This window comes from Apis dorsata, unplaced genomic scaffold (genome assembly GCF_000469605.1).
Source record: "Apis dorsata unplaced genomic scaffold, Apis dorsata 1.3 scaffold_1161, whole genome shotgun sequence".
NCBI classification, from domain to species: Eukaryota; Metazoa; Arthropoda; class Insecta; order Hymenoptera; family Apidae; genus Apis; species Apis dorsata.
Window position 1 is genome coordinate 38119 of NW_006264258.1, and position 15413 is coordinate 53531.

Sequence of the window (15413 nt, forward strand, 5' to 3'; positions counted from 1 at the left end):
ATTTATATTTTTTATTTGTAATATTAAACATAGATATTTGAATTAATAGTAATGTTTTTTATAAATTTATTTTTAATTTTATATAAAGGAAAATTTTTATTTAAAATCAAATTTTTTGTTAAAATCATATTTATTACAATTACATTTAAGATTATATTTTTCTTAAGAATATGATTTTACAAATTACATAATAAAATTTATAAAATTTATTAACTTTTCTAATTTATTTTGATTTTCTATTAATACAATAAAATTGTTAACCAATAAAAAAGATTTGATTAATAAAAACTTTATTAATTTTTAAGAATATTCCAGATTTATAAATATTTATAAAATATTTTAAAATTAATCATTCATATTTCAATATTTATATTTTACTCGAAATATTTATAGCATCACATGAAATTTTATTTCACATATCTGTGCAAAGAATTTAATGTCTTCTACATTTTAAACATATATAGAAATATGAAATTCCGATATAAAAAAAGTAATATATTTAATACATAAATAAAAAATTAAAAATTATAAAATTAAAAAATTAAAATATTAAAAATTCTGTATAACAATTCTGTGTTACATATCGTAAATTCTTAAAATTTCTATTTAATAAATTTTGTTAAGAGTTAGAAATTTATCTTCTTTTATTTTTATCTTATGGGATGCAAATTGGACGAAAAATTGAATGTGACTTACGTGAACTTTCTTTTTGCCAGAGTCCATCTCATCGGTGCTGATATGTCTGTAGCATAAACTTTTTCGAAAAGGTGAGCTACATGAGTAGTGGTGGCACCGTCGCCTGCTCCTAAATCCACCAACGAATGCCATGGTCCTAAAAAGCCGCTTGCCACCATCAATTTTTGAAATTGTTCGCAAGAAAAGACATGCATGGAACCACGGCCGAGTAACCTGAAAAAATTATTTTATTACATGGAAATGAAAATTAATTAAATATTAGATATTATTAAAAATTAATTAAATATATTATCAAAAATATGATCTAATGATAATATAATAATAAAAAATACAAGAAAATTATGGAAAAAAATAATTTTTTCTAGATTATTCTAATTTTTTTGCAGAAAAACATATATTTTTTTTATTATATTTTATGAAAAAATTATTAAATATAATTATAAAAATTAAAAACATGCTTTGAACATAAAAAAAATTAAAATTAAATAATAAATATAAATATCGAATAAATTCTAAAATGAAAAAGCACATTTACAGATAAAAATTTTTCTATTTTTCATTTTATGCCAAATTATAAAATTTATCCATTGATTCGCTACATCGTTTGATTTTTAAATGTTTGAATTTTAAATGTATAAATCATAAGATAAATTAATGATATGAGGAGATCGTCTAAAGTTTGATACGAATAAATCAACGCAACAGTAACGTATATTTCAATATCTCATTGTAAAGATGTAGCTTCCATGAAAGGCAGCTGCATATAGAAATCAAAAAATTCGGCACGGTTTAGTTTGCAGAATTCGATAATTTTGTATTGGAAAGAATCTTCTGGCAAGTCTTAACAGTAGATGGCTGAAAAAGATGATGACGAAGAAAAAGGGCGAATTCACTTGAAAATATCAGCGCTGCTACAACGCGATGCATGAGCTATGGCGATCCATCAATGCCGCGGAACGCGGGAGTTGAATCCTGAATTCGGTTACCCCCAATGTTATAAATAAGGCAATGGTGGTCTTGTGAACCCCTTTCGCGGGCCCACCTCGATTTTTCTCCTTCTCTACCGCTCTCTGTGCTCGAGCGTAGCCGATGCCATCAATTAACGAGCACCTCCTGGTTTCTATTGAATAATAAATAAAAATAAAAAAAGAGGATAAAGTAGGAGGAGAAGGAAAAAGAGAAGAAGATGCAGGAGACAAAAAGAATTGCAGAAGAAGAAAATAAAGGAATGAAAAAAAGATATGGAGACTCGATCACTGCATTTTTCGTAGCATCTTTCTGTTTTTTTACTTTATTCTTTACTCCTTCTACGGATTCATTTACGGTTTTCTCTTTTTTTCTATATTTTCTTATTCATCTCTTTTCATTATTGTCTTCTGTTTTCTCATTTCTTTATCTCTCTTATATCTCTCTTTATCTCTCTGATCCGTTTACTTTGTAATATCTTTAAACTTGTTTCTAATAATATCTTGTTTCTTGTAATATCTTTAAACTTGTTTCTATTGTCAGTCTTAACTACCATGATCATGCATAACCTGTACACAGATTTCCTTATTGTACGGAGACGATCAACCATCGAAGAATGAAAGAAATGGAAAAAGAAGAACGTACAAAAGAGAAAAGGAAAGAAGGAAAAAAATAGGGGGAAGAGAGGAAAAGAATGGGTAGATACAGATACGATATACACACGTGCAGCTCACAAATCAGGCTTGCGGATCGTGGCTTCGTCGGCGGCGCGAGCGACAATTAATTCACCGCTTTTGCTCTCAGCTTCTCTTCTTTTCTTGGACCCCATTGTGTGTACATAGTCTCCTCCCTTCTCCTCGCGTCACGATGTTTCTCCCAATAGAGAATCGTTTGGGACCTATCGGTGCTTCCAACATCGCCCTATTTTATCGAGCGATCCCGATTCCTCTCTCTTCGTCCTTTTTATTTTTCATGACTTCGTCGTCGGAGGCCTGCTACCTTCGAAGCTGCGTCTTTAATTTCAATCTTGGCGTCACGCGGTCTAGAGAAGTCCAATGCGTATTACACAGCGTTGCCAGGTTTAAAAAACTGATCTATCGAAGATTTTTTTACTTATTATGTCGATTTTAAATCGGATCGTTATTTATTTTGATTATATAATTTTTATCATTTAATTATGTTATAGATAATATATTTTATTATTTTTAAATAATTAAAAAAATTAAGATTAAGATCTGTATTAATTTTTTGATACTACATACTGACAAAATTTTTCTTTTTCTAATGAAATATTTATAATTCTTTTTTTATCAAATTTTAAAATTTCTATATTATTTTTTATATTTATACATATTCATAATCTGTATTGTGAATATGATTTTTATGTTACAATTTTTGTATAATTTAATATTAGCTTAATTATTTGTTTGTATTTTCAATGTAAATAATTTAAATTTCAATCAATTTAATCAATAAATATCAATTATGCATAGTATTATATATAATAAATTCTAGTAGTATAATACTAAAATTAATATTGTATCTACATTAATAATTATATATTAATTTTAAAATCTCATCAATATTAAAATAGCTAACTGTAATAAGTTTTTAAATATTAACGGTTAGTCTACGACTGATATCTATATGGAAAGGAACAGTAGCACATATAAAGATAATAAGGATCTTTTTCCAATGATTCTGGATGATTATTTACAATTCTAGCCACCAACTCGGCCCGCTGGTGGTTCAATTTTTTTGGCCGACAGATGGCGCTGGTTTAGTTCACTATGGTCTCGGCTTCTATCGGTGGGGACCTCTCGCGGTTCCCCGTAAAATATCTCGAAGGGCGAGCGCGTAGTGTTAAAGAGGCGCTCGAAGGACCGTTTACCTAATAATAGCAATAATATGTAAATGCGATGCGTATCAAGCCGCCATCTAAAGAATCCACCCCGCTACGGGCCTATTGTTTGCAAATCCTTCGCTTCAGCCGTGCTGCTCTCTGCTGGATTGCCATGGAGTTCTCGAACCTATTTCCTTTTCTTTTACCACAATCGTTTTACTCATGATTTATCTTCCTTCGTCTTTCCAATATCGGGCGCGCAAATAATCGAAGGTACGCTAACATTACGAAGAAACACACCTAACGACAATCGATGAAAGATGCGTCAGGCCGTATCTTTGTTTTCATGTACGATTTTATTGTTTGCATTTGTAGAAACTAATGGAAAAATAATGGAAAACATATCTAAGTTAAAATACATTTAGAAGAAATCAAACTTTAAGAGAAAAATGAGAATTTTTGTGATCAATTATAATTGAACTAGAAACTGAAAATGATAATTACAAAATTTTAAATTCAAATTGATAATTATTAATTTGAGATTTCAATAGCTTAAAATATTAAGCATATATTTAAAATCTTTGTCTATAGCGTACATGTATATTCAAATTTTTAAAGAAAAATGATATTTTTAATTCTAAAAAGATTAAAAAATAAAGAAAATTAAAATAAACTATTTATTACAATTTTATTCCGTAACATGTAATATAAGTAATAATAACAATATATAGAAATTTCATAGAATTTATACAAAGATTTTTGTGATTGACTGTATATGTATTCAATTTTCAAAACAGTTCCATAAGGACATAACAGACATATATTTTGGTTGCAAAATTCGAATCAGTAAATTACTTTAAGAAGTACAATTATAATTTGATTGAATCTTGTCACGTTCAAGATTTCTCAAGTTCTGAACATTATTATAATATTCACATCGTTACATTACATTCGAAATCGGTGTAATATTGTAATATAACGAATACTGAAACTTTTCGAAGTACACCTTGAATGGATTAATGAACCGAGTGACATGGGATCTGATTGGGGTAACATTCAAATCTGTCTAGTCATTCTTATCTTCGTTTGTCGTTCTGAACGAGCATAACGCGTTATCCTGACCTTTCTTCTTTTTCTTTTTATTCTTCCTATTTGTGTCATCTTTCTTTCCCCTTTCTTACTCATTTTTCTTACATTGCTGCTCTAGATTACCTTTCAACCACTTCGTAAAAATCATTTCTCATTATGCAACTTAATTAGTTGTATATCTATATATAGTTGTGCTCTTTTTTATTTTTCTTTTTTAATTTTATAAATTTTATTTTATAAATAATTTCATTGATTGAATGATTCTTGTTTATAAAAAATATCATATATAAGCAATTTATATTATTGTTCAAAATTTGGGATTTTAATATTCACAGTTAAATATGAAACAAAAGATAAAATAAAATATATAATGATGAAAATAAAAAAAAAATAATAATTCAAATTATCAGTAAAATAACAGGTATAGTTCATTATTTTTTATCTTCAATTAGTTTTTTAAAAATTTCTTTTATTATGTAGGTATAATATATATATATTTATTTATACAAACACATATGTTCAATTTTATGATATATTAATTATTTTTAAGAAATTATTTTAAAAAAAGAATTTTATTCTACCGAAAAGGAATTTTCATTAAAAAGCAAATTAATATCATTCTTAAAATATGTATTCGCGTAGTTTTATTAATTATAACTAATAAACGAAAGATCATTCTAAGTTATATTTAAAACTTCATTCAATTCAATAATCAATTCTAATATTATTTTTTTAAGATATATATATATATAAATCAATGTTTGCAAATGTAAAAAATATATTTTGAATGCTGAGAAATAAAGAAATCACGGCTATTTGATAAATCTATTGTATATAAAATTATCCATTTTTTGCCAACTTTCCTTTAAAAAAGTTTTTCGAATGTTTACAAATTCAAATCGCCCATGAAACTTTTAATTCCGAGCTCTCAGTATGTATTTATCGATAAACATACTATACACGTTACTAATAGAACGGCTGTATAAGTTATATTTTCTATTATGAAGCATTATTAATATCGTCGATATAATACATATACATATTTTGAAAATATCAAAAGTATTATCGATATTTTAAGATATAAGTATTTCTTCGTGAATTGTTCAATTATAAACTATCTTTTGTCAAATTATTTTATCCGCTCTTAAATTATAAAAGACAAAAATTAAGTTTGTTATAGAAATAAATATTTTTGTTATTTAGTTTATAACAATTTTTTGCTATTATAAAAAAATTGAAATTTAATACATTAATTATATTTATTATTATTATTTAATATAAATATTAAATAATAAATCAAACATTTAAAACTTGATATTAAATAAATATAAATTTAAATAAGAATTTAAAATTCTAAATTATTTACTTACAAATATATTAATACATATTTATTAAAAGAAAAAGTTCAAAAAAGTTAAAAATTCGAATAGACTATAATTAAGTCGCTATATAATAATTGAATATTATCTTATATTATTTATATATTTTTTATTCTAAAATTCAAATCAACATTTAATCTTTATATTATTCCAAATTATAAATCGTATTGTATTTTTACTAAGTTTTATATTTTTATTAAGTTGTTTTTGTTTTGAATTTCAGACGTATTAAATTTCCATGTAAATAGATAACGCAAAAATGTAATATAATTTGCAATCTTATCAGAAAAAGAATTGTAATTTAAAAAACTCTTGAGATTATGCGAAAAAAAATGGACGAAGAATGAGTCAAAGATTCTTCATTTCGATATTGTTGCCTTATATTTTCTTTATTAGTTTCCATCCTTTTTCTTTTTTCTATCACGATTGTATAATCACGTGCGACGAGGAAGATGAGATATATATATATATATATATATAACTAAGAAACGATACGCTCAGCACAGTGTATGCGCAGGTAGTGTGCGTCCGTGACGATAATGTAGACAACTCTCGGATTCATTCGGTCGTTCCCGTCAACGCTCGTTTGTTACGGTGGGGGCTAGCTTATATCATCGGTTTACGAGAAGCCACCGCGCAGAGAGGGCATTGCAATGGTGGGGAGAACACGGGAAGAAAAAGATATATAATGAGAAAAAGAGACGAAAACGATTTTCTATGAAGGAAAACGAGGAAAGCAGACAGAGAGAAATGTAGCATCTATTTAACATTCTCCCTACCGTGGCGATGTAGTCTCGTTAACTAGCTTTTTCGCTCCTTCTCTTTCTGCTCATTCTCTCTTGCAGCGCGGATGTGAGAAACGAGAAATCCCGAAAAGAATGCGAGACAGACCGAAGAGCATAAGAGAGAAGCGAGAAGAAGAAAAGAGGGGAAAGCGGACGTAGCTCCGAGCTAGGGATGTTGGGTAGGCGTGGACTATGGACCACCCTGTCCATAAGCAGTGGAGGGGAGGCCACGCCAGTCTTGGTAGTGGTGGCGGTGGTAGTGGCAGTGAAGATCGGAGAACGCCAAGGGAGGTTAGATAGATAGAAGTATCCAGCAAACAATAATTACTATTATACACGTTGAAGTTTTGCAAGTTATCTTCTGCCAGATAAGAACACGGAAACGGAAAAAAGGATTAGATATTGACTAATGAGTATAGTTGTCTGTTATTTTGTCTAATTTCGTCTAGGAGTTAAACAAAATAGGGATTTATCTCGTGGTAGAATGCGTAGGAATTCTTAAATGAAATTGTATACGAAACTTTTTCTTTTTCTCTGTTCTATCTCTTTTTCTTTTTTGATTTTTTCATTTTCTTTTCACTCATCATATTTTTTTCTTTTTTTATTAATTTCAAAATGTTTCACGCCTGAAAATTATTCATCTTTCTTTTTTTTTTCAAGCAATCTCGAAACATTTGTGTTGTATTCGTTGTGACTCAATACTGCCGATGAAGCAGCATGTGCGTAGCATGGAGACACGGAGATATTAGACACGTTGCATATTCGAACCAATTCGGTTTTTTCTTCAACGTCTTCTGCGTATGCTGCGAAGAAGAGGGCGCTAGTGAAGAAATATTCTATTGCAATTTTTTGTAATATTCTATATTATAATATTTTACGTTTCTTTATCTTTTGTTTTCTCGCGTCAATTTTTGAATAATTCAATGTTCGTTGTGATAAGTCGCGATCGTAAAGAAATTATTTAAGAAGTCGATGAAAAAAGAAATTCTTATTATTGATTGTGTCGAAGAATAATATTTTTATGAATGCAAAAAAAATATTCCAAATTTGAATATTCAATATATAATAGTATAATAGAACAGTATAATAGTATAATAATATACTAGAATAATAATTTTATTATTTAATTCACGTCACATATTGGGCAAATATTGTGAATCCATAATATATAGGATTGATAGCATTTGCAAATAATTATTTGCAATAATTGTAACAATTGTCTTTTTGAAGCAAAAGATTATATAATCAGAAAAAAAAATAATTAAAAAAATTATAAATAAATTTCTATATTGGGGATTAGTATATTTTTTTGTTATTTATACAAGCAAACAATTTTAAGATTTATTAATTAATTGTTATAATCATTTCTATGATTTATGTGTTATTATATGTTATATGTATTTATTTTGTTTTTAAATTATTTAAAAAATTATTATTATAACATTAATTATGCCCATACTTTTATAAAACTTCGAATTTATAACTTATTTTTAATAGGTTTATATTATAATCTAACAAGCTATTTTCTTCTTTAATCATATTAATTTATATCATATTAAAATATTTCTTTTTCAAAAGTTTTAAATAATTTCAAAATAAAAAAAATTAATAAAAATTAAAATGAATCATTGAAAATGTCGAAATTTCGAAATTTATTAAAGTCAAGAAATCAAAGTTTTGAATTCTCCAAAATTTTTGCTATTTTTATAAAGTTTTTTAAATAAAAAAATAAATTTAATAGTTTTTTAATTTAATAAAATCAGTTTTTTAATTTAATAAAATAAAGTTGTAATATTTAAAGTTTTTTATATGAAGATATATTATATCGGTTTGTAATTTTGCAAGGAATTCGAGAACATTGATTTTCAGCAAGATTGTCGCTGAAGAATATAGCACGAAGTGGACTATTCGCGAGGGAAATACACGCTTTTATAACCCGTTTCTTCTCGGCGCTAGCTACAGAAAATCCCCCTCTTCCTTGAAGACATTTCTGAATTTTAGACGCCTTAAACACTGTGATTCGAATACGATCCCCAAGAGTTGTTGCGTCATAAAAGATAGAAAAGATAGAAAAAGACAGACATATGCTCCACCAAGCAGCTTATATGTTGAAGTTGAATATATATACGCTGAAAGGATAAGAGCGCTTAGAGAATTATTTATTAGTAGATATGCAAAAAAATTGATGTGACTTTTTATTGATTTTGATGATTTTGAAATATATTCTAAAGAATATTATACATATAAAACATATATTTATACAAATAAATATATCAAATTTCAGAAAAATTTCATCTCCTATTGAGTTATATTTTCCGAATACAAAATCATAAAATTTATTATGACGTAATTCGAAAACCGACTATAGCTAATTGATCAATGACTATATGTAATAGAAGAAGTTGTTTATAATGATGTTTTTGATAACATTCAAAATATTTCAAAATTATTAAATTGAGGAAGGAGTTTATGGATAAATTGATCAATAAAAAAAAAAGATTAATTCAAAGAGTTGAGGATGTCACAGCGAAAAAATTAAAGAGTTAAAGGATTTATAGATTCATCACGTGCACAATTTTTTCGATTCAATTACAATAGATAGATATGCGCTGGTGACATCATATAGCTTACAGTATTTAGTAAATATTTTATTTATCTATACACATCAAGAGATTCAATCAGTCAAGGGGCTAATTTGAAAGTTGCACGGCTTCGCTATACGCATAATCCATTTTCTGCTCACTAGCTGTTTTACGCAAATTATATATTTAATTTTTTACGATTCAAATATATTAGTTATTTAATTAATAATTAATCAGATATTTTTAAAAACTATTTGTGATTTATATATATTTTTTATATATTCAAATACTAGCATATTTGCGTAATATTTCAAATTGACGAGGAAATTTTGATAGATATATTGATTGCCTGTTGTTACGATATTATCTTTTATATTAATAAAAAATAAATATTGATGTATGTTATACTTTGTTATAATCATATACATATAAGGAAAATTCTATGTAATAATAATATCATAATCTTGAAAATTAAGAGTTAATAATATCGCTGTTATATTAAGAAAAATTCGTTTAGAATTTTATCTTCTAACATGTTTTAAATATTAAAAAAATTATTGAAATTAGAAAGATAGATTTTTTGGAACTTTACCTAAGAAATTAAGACAAGATCCTAAAAATAATCTTTCGTTCAATTGCGTGAAACGTCTTGTAAATACAATGAGTGAGTTCGTAGGAACACACGTTCGTCACGATTGTTAGGTTAAATGGTAGCGACGGACTGCGACAAGTTTTTGTCTGGTTAAAACAACCATTCTGATTGGTCGGTTCGTCCGGCTCATATCATTCGATTTATGCAAGCGCGCGACTTTACGAACGACACTCGTGCATACGTAATTCATAGGATTGTAATTGGACCATTCCTACGTAATTCTGTTCTCTCTGTCCCATGGAAATACCGGTTTATACTGATATATACAGGAAAGATGTGTTCGTCGTACCTATATCGCCGATATGTTACGAAAGGATGCTTTTTGCTTTCCTTTTTAACTCTCATCGTGGCGAGCTGTTTATTTTTGTATCGGATAAATCATTCGAGCAAGATTCGATGTGTTCGACAAATGTACCAGCCATGTTTAGAAAAGAGTGATTGGGAAATAATTTTCCGTTGCAATCTTTTTTTGATACATCGATTTTGACAATTTTATGACTATTGTTTAATTTCATTAACAATCCAGAATGGTTTAGATTGTTTTTTCATAATCTATTTGATAAGATAGAATGTCGATATTCTGAAAATAAAACGAAAAAATTTATTTTTCATGGTATTTTGGTAATGTTATATTATAAAAGAGATTATAGAAAAAATGTGAATTATATTATATTAAATTATATTAAATTTTATACATTTTCATTTTCTTTTTATATTATTACTATTTTATAGATATATAAATATATTTTATAGATATATTTTATAGATATATAAATATATTATAAACATATTGTTTTATATGTATCATGTTTATTTAATATTATTATTTAATATTATTACTTTCTTTATTAATTCTTTAAAGCAATATTTTGCTTTATTGTTAAAAAAAAATATTTCAAACTTTAAAAAATTTATTTTTTGAATTAAATAATATAAATAATATAAATAACATATAATATATGTTATATTATTCAATAATATAACAATTAGATATAACTAGAATATAATAAATATACTCAATAATATAACAAATTAGATATAACTATAATATAATAAATCAATCAAAATTGAAAGTAAAAAGATTATTTTATGCAATGTTGCGAAATAGTTTGGTATTATCTATTATTAAATCTATGTATCGCGTGCGTAATAAGGGTGAATTTTAAAAATCTTTATGCCAATAATTCGATCGGTTCTTTTCTTTTCTTTACTCTGATATTTTCTGAGAGACATAGTTAATATAAAAATAATAAAGCTAGTTACTAAGAATAAGGTGCCATTAACCACTATTATTTTCTTTCTTTGTAAATACTAAAGTATAATTCTGTATATGACAGCATGTTTCAAACCTTCATTATATGAATTCTTTTCTTTATATTTTTTACACGAATTCGTTAAAAGAAATATATTCAAAGATTATTTGCATTCATTTTTATGATTTTTAAGATGTTCATTAACTTATTTCTTTTTGTTACTTTTTTTATATTTTCTTTATTATAAATGGATAATTTATTATAATTAAGTTATATTTTTAATTAGTAAATAAGTAATTGCTTTTATAAAATTATTATTTTTAAGACATATTTCTTTATTTTGGAGATGTTTCAATAGATTCAATAGATATCACTTGTAAATATATATTGTTCATATATTTCTATTGAATTTTTCCAATTATAAGAGTAAAAAGTTTCTGGATTGTAGTAATGGTATAATATTGTAGTGTGGTATTAATTATAATATTAAAAATAACGAAAATAGAATTATTTATTTTTAAAATACAAATTTTGAAATATTTATAAGATGTATCGATATAATAAATATTATTTCTTTTTATCTTATTATATGCAAATTGCATTATGCATCTATAACATATGTTACTAATTATTTTATTTTGTTAATTAACTAAAATAGTAACGAGAGCAATTTAAAAATATTTTATTATTTAAAATTATTTTTTATCTTTATTTTAAATAAAATATATCCATATTTAATAAATAGATTACACTTTATAAAAATATCAATATTATAATATCACAAAGTTTTATAAGTTAAGTTATTAATTTTTTATAAGTTCTATTTTTATCTATTTATTATTTCTATATTGATTAAAAATCAAATCTATAAAAATAATGAGTCCAAAACAAACTTTTCCAAGTATACAAGTTTCCTCGTTCAAGCTTTTGTTTCTCATTCTATCTTTATCTTGTAATAAACTCTTTCTCTTTTTTTAATCGTTTCTTTCCTTGACCAGCATTCTACGATTGGTCCAGAGTGGGCGCTGCCTCGTTGGTCAGTAATTATCATTAGCGCGTTTGCGCGGCGCTTCTCGGCTCTCTTTCCGATTGGCAATCCTATCCGTAATTAATCGAGGGGCGCAGGCGCGAATTCTCGCGTCTAATGGAAAAGCATCGTGGGCGTCGACCCCTTCGAAAACTGGCGGATTTCTGGCTTTCTCTTCTGTTCCCAGTACTGTGACCACTAATTATAACCGAGGGGCGGTTCTTGTTTTACGCGTATTATCTTTTTCGTGTCCACCCATTCCCGATAGCGAGTTTGCGCAATACTAATTATTCATTAACTCTTTATTTTCGAAAAATTTACTTAATTAGAAATCAGAAAATGGGTCTGCTTTCAATTAAAACGATTTGTGAACATGAAATATAATGTTTATTGATTGGGAATTGTAGATGTAACAAATTTTATTTATAATTGAATCCATTATTTTCAATATTATGATCTTTGTGAAAATGTAAATAATATCGATCGATTCGTTTAAAGCAATAGCAATATCAAATAGTGAATTGTTTTCTGATTACTTTAAATTTAATGAAAGAAATAATCATTAAAATAATCTTAAATAAGAAATTTAAGTGATATTATAAAATAGAAAAGTAATTAGTTTTTTTCCAGATTATCATATTTTTATATTATGTAGGCAAATGGGACAATTCATTCCAAAATGAAATAAAATAGGACATTAATATTTTTCTTAAATAAAAATTATAAGTTTTATATTGTATGATATGAAATTCTCTAATTCATAATCGTTTATTAATATATGCACATGTTAATTTTTTATTTGGAGTAGTGATGACAATTTATAATAATTCCCTAGTCTAATAAAAGATCATTAAGACATGGTAGAAGTAGAGTTTCTCATTACTAACATTATCGAAATATCATTATTTCTATTTATTTTAATAATAATCAAAATAATATGATAAAGAATATTGAATAAAAAAAATTTAATCAATAATAACGGATTAAAAAATTTTAAATCAATTAATTTATTATATCTGAAAAATGCGAAACACATTTTTTTTTTAAAATGAAGGATACCTTAGAACATTTAAATTATCTTTATTTTTCATTAATTTCACATATAATTTAAATTTAAAATTTTTATTATTTTGCAATTTTTTTATTAAATAATTATTTATTTTATTTAATAATTAAAGAATTATTTATAACAATGAAAAAAAAATTTTTACATGAATTTCAGCTCATGATATAACGAAGTATCTCGAATTTTTTCTTTTAGAACTCTTTTTTGATTTTTTATTATTAAAATATAAATTAAACTTTCAATTATATTTCTTTTTTTCTTATATAATTTTTATTTTAATTTTAAGTTTCATCAATAAAATGTAACATTTTTAATTAATTAAAAGTTAAATTAGATTATTAATTAACTATTAGATATATATTAAATATTTATTAATTTCTTTCAATTCTATTTTCTTAATGTTAAATTTCTGTAAAAATTTCTAATAAAAGAAATAGCGCTATATACAATCAATAAAATAATACAATCAATAAAAATATACAAGTATATAAAATATGAATGATGAATAACAGTGTTATCTTATTAACTTTCCATGTTCCATAAAATTGTTGGGATGCTCAATTTGAACTTATAATCATGAATCGACAAAGCACTTACAAAATTATCGATATTTGGACGACGACGGACGAAAATGAGGTGGAACATAATGATGTGTTTCCACGTGATAAACATCACAGGCACGTAATTCCTTCTCAACAACATATGTTTCCCAATCGTTTCCGGAAAATTACCGATTCGATCGGCACAGCGGTAATTATGAAAATGCTCGGTCTGGTTTCTCGCGAATTATTAGCTCACGTAATTTCTATTTTCTCGTTAAAATCGTATTTATCTTGTATAACTATAGGTTTACATAATTTGCATCGAATAAACGATAAATAGAAACGAATATATTGGCGTAATATTTAAAATATTAAAAAGTCGATAAATCTTCAATTAAATGATATATATTTTTTTATAAGTATATATTTATTATAAATAAATATTAAGATACAAAAGAATATGATAAAATATGAAAATTAGGTTTTTTATCATTTTATATAGAAATTTCATACTTTTAAACAACTTAAATTAATAATAATTTTATTTCGTTACAATAAAAAAACCATCAATATTCTATTATCTAAATTATAATTTTAATATATTTTTTATTTATATATAAATAAGATAAATATATGATTATTTTTGAATACATTTTAGAATTACGTTATTAGATGTCATTAGATTTTAATTTTATAGAATTTTCTTAGATACAAATATTGAAGTGATTTCTTTTATTTTTTATTAAAAATAATAAAAAAAAAAATGACGAAAAAAAATTCTTATAACATCATCTTGAAAATCGAAAGAATATTGATATTTTTGATTTGTATTTATTATTTATTGTATTATTTTTTTATTGTAATGTAATATTCCAATCGAACATATTTACAATATATTTCAATACATTTTAAAATAATATTATATTTGAATCATATTTGAATCATATCGATGAAGAAAAAGCAAAATAGGATCAATAAATCAATTTATTCTCAATGGATTAATAACACATATACGCGTTTAATTGAGCATGATCTATAAAGATTGAACAAGATATCAACAAATATTATAAAAAACTCAATTATTTTATAGCTATTACAATATCTTTGTTCAATATAAAAATCAAATACAATTTTGAAAAGTAAAAAAATTTCCAAAAGATTTTGAAATAAGTGAAGTTAATATTTCTGTATCTATGCATGAATCATTTCAAAATAATTTATTCTATTGTTAATTGTATTAATAAAAATATAAATACCAATGATAAACTTAGAAAATATTTAATTAATTTTATGAATTAATCGAGTGCATTTTGCAAATTATTCAATAGATTGGATTACTTTCAATCAAAAGTATCAGAAAAAAAGTTTCTATTAAACTTGTGAAAAGCAGATTTTTGAAATAGAATAGATAAAAATAAATATTTTTTTATTCCTTTTTTTGAATATAGGACTTTTTTGATATAGGACTTTTCAAATAAATTTATTTTGAAAAAAAAGTTGTTATATAAAAATACATACATATATATATATATA

At 25.1% G+C, this 15413-nt stretch overlaps 1 protein-coding gene across 2 annotated transcripts in view; it reads right to left on the bottom strand.

Moving 5' to 3' along the window:
• The window catches only part of LOC102681008 (methyltransferase-like protein 9), a 52288-nt gene that overhangs the window by 9051 nt on the left and 27824 nt on the right, over window positions 1-15413 (bottom strand). For both annotated transcript variants that reach the window (XM_006624844.2, XM_031514738.1), the window contains exon 3: window positions 697-909. In XM_006624844.2, coding sequence (XP_006624907.1) covers window positions 697-909 — 213 coding nt within the window. The remainder of the gene's footprint in view (window positions 1-696; window positions 910-15413) is intronic.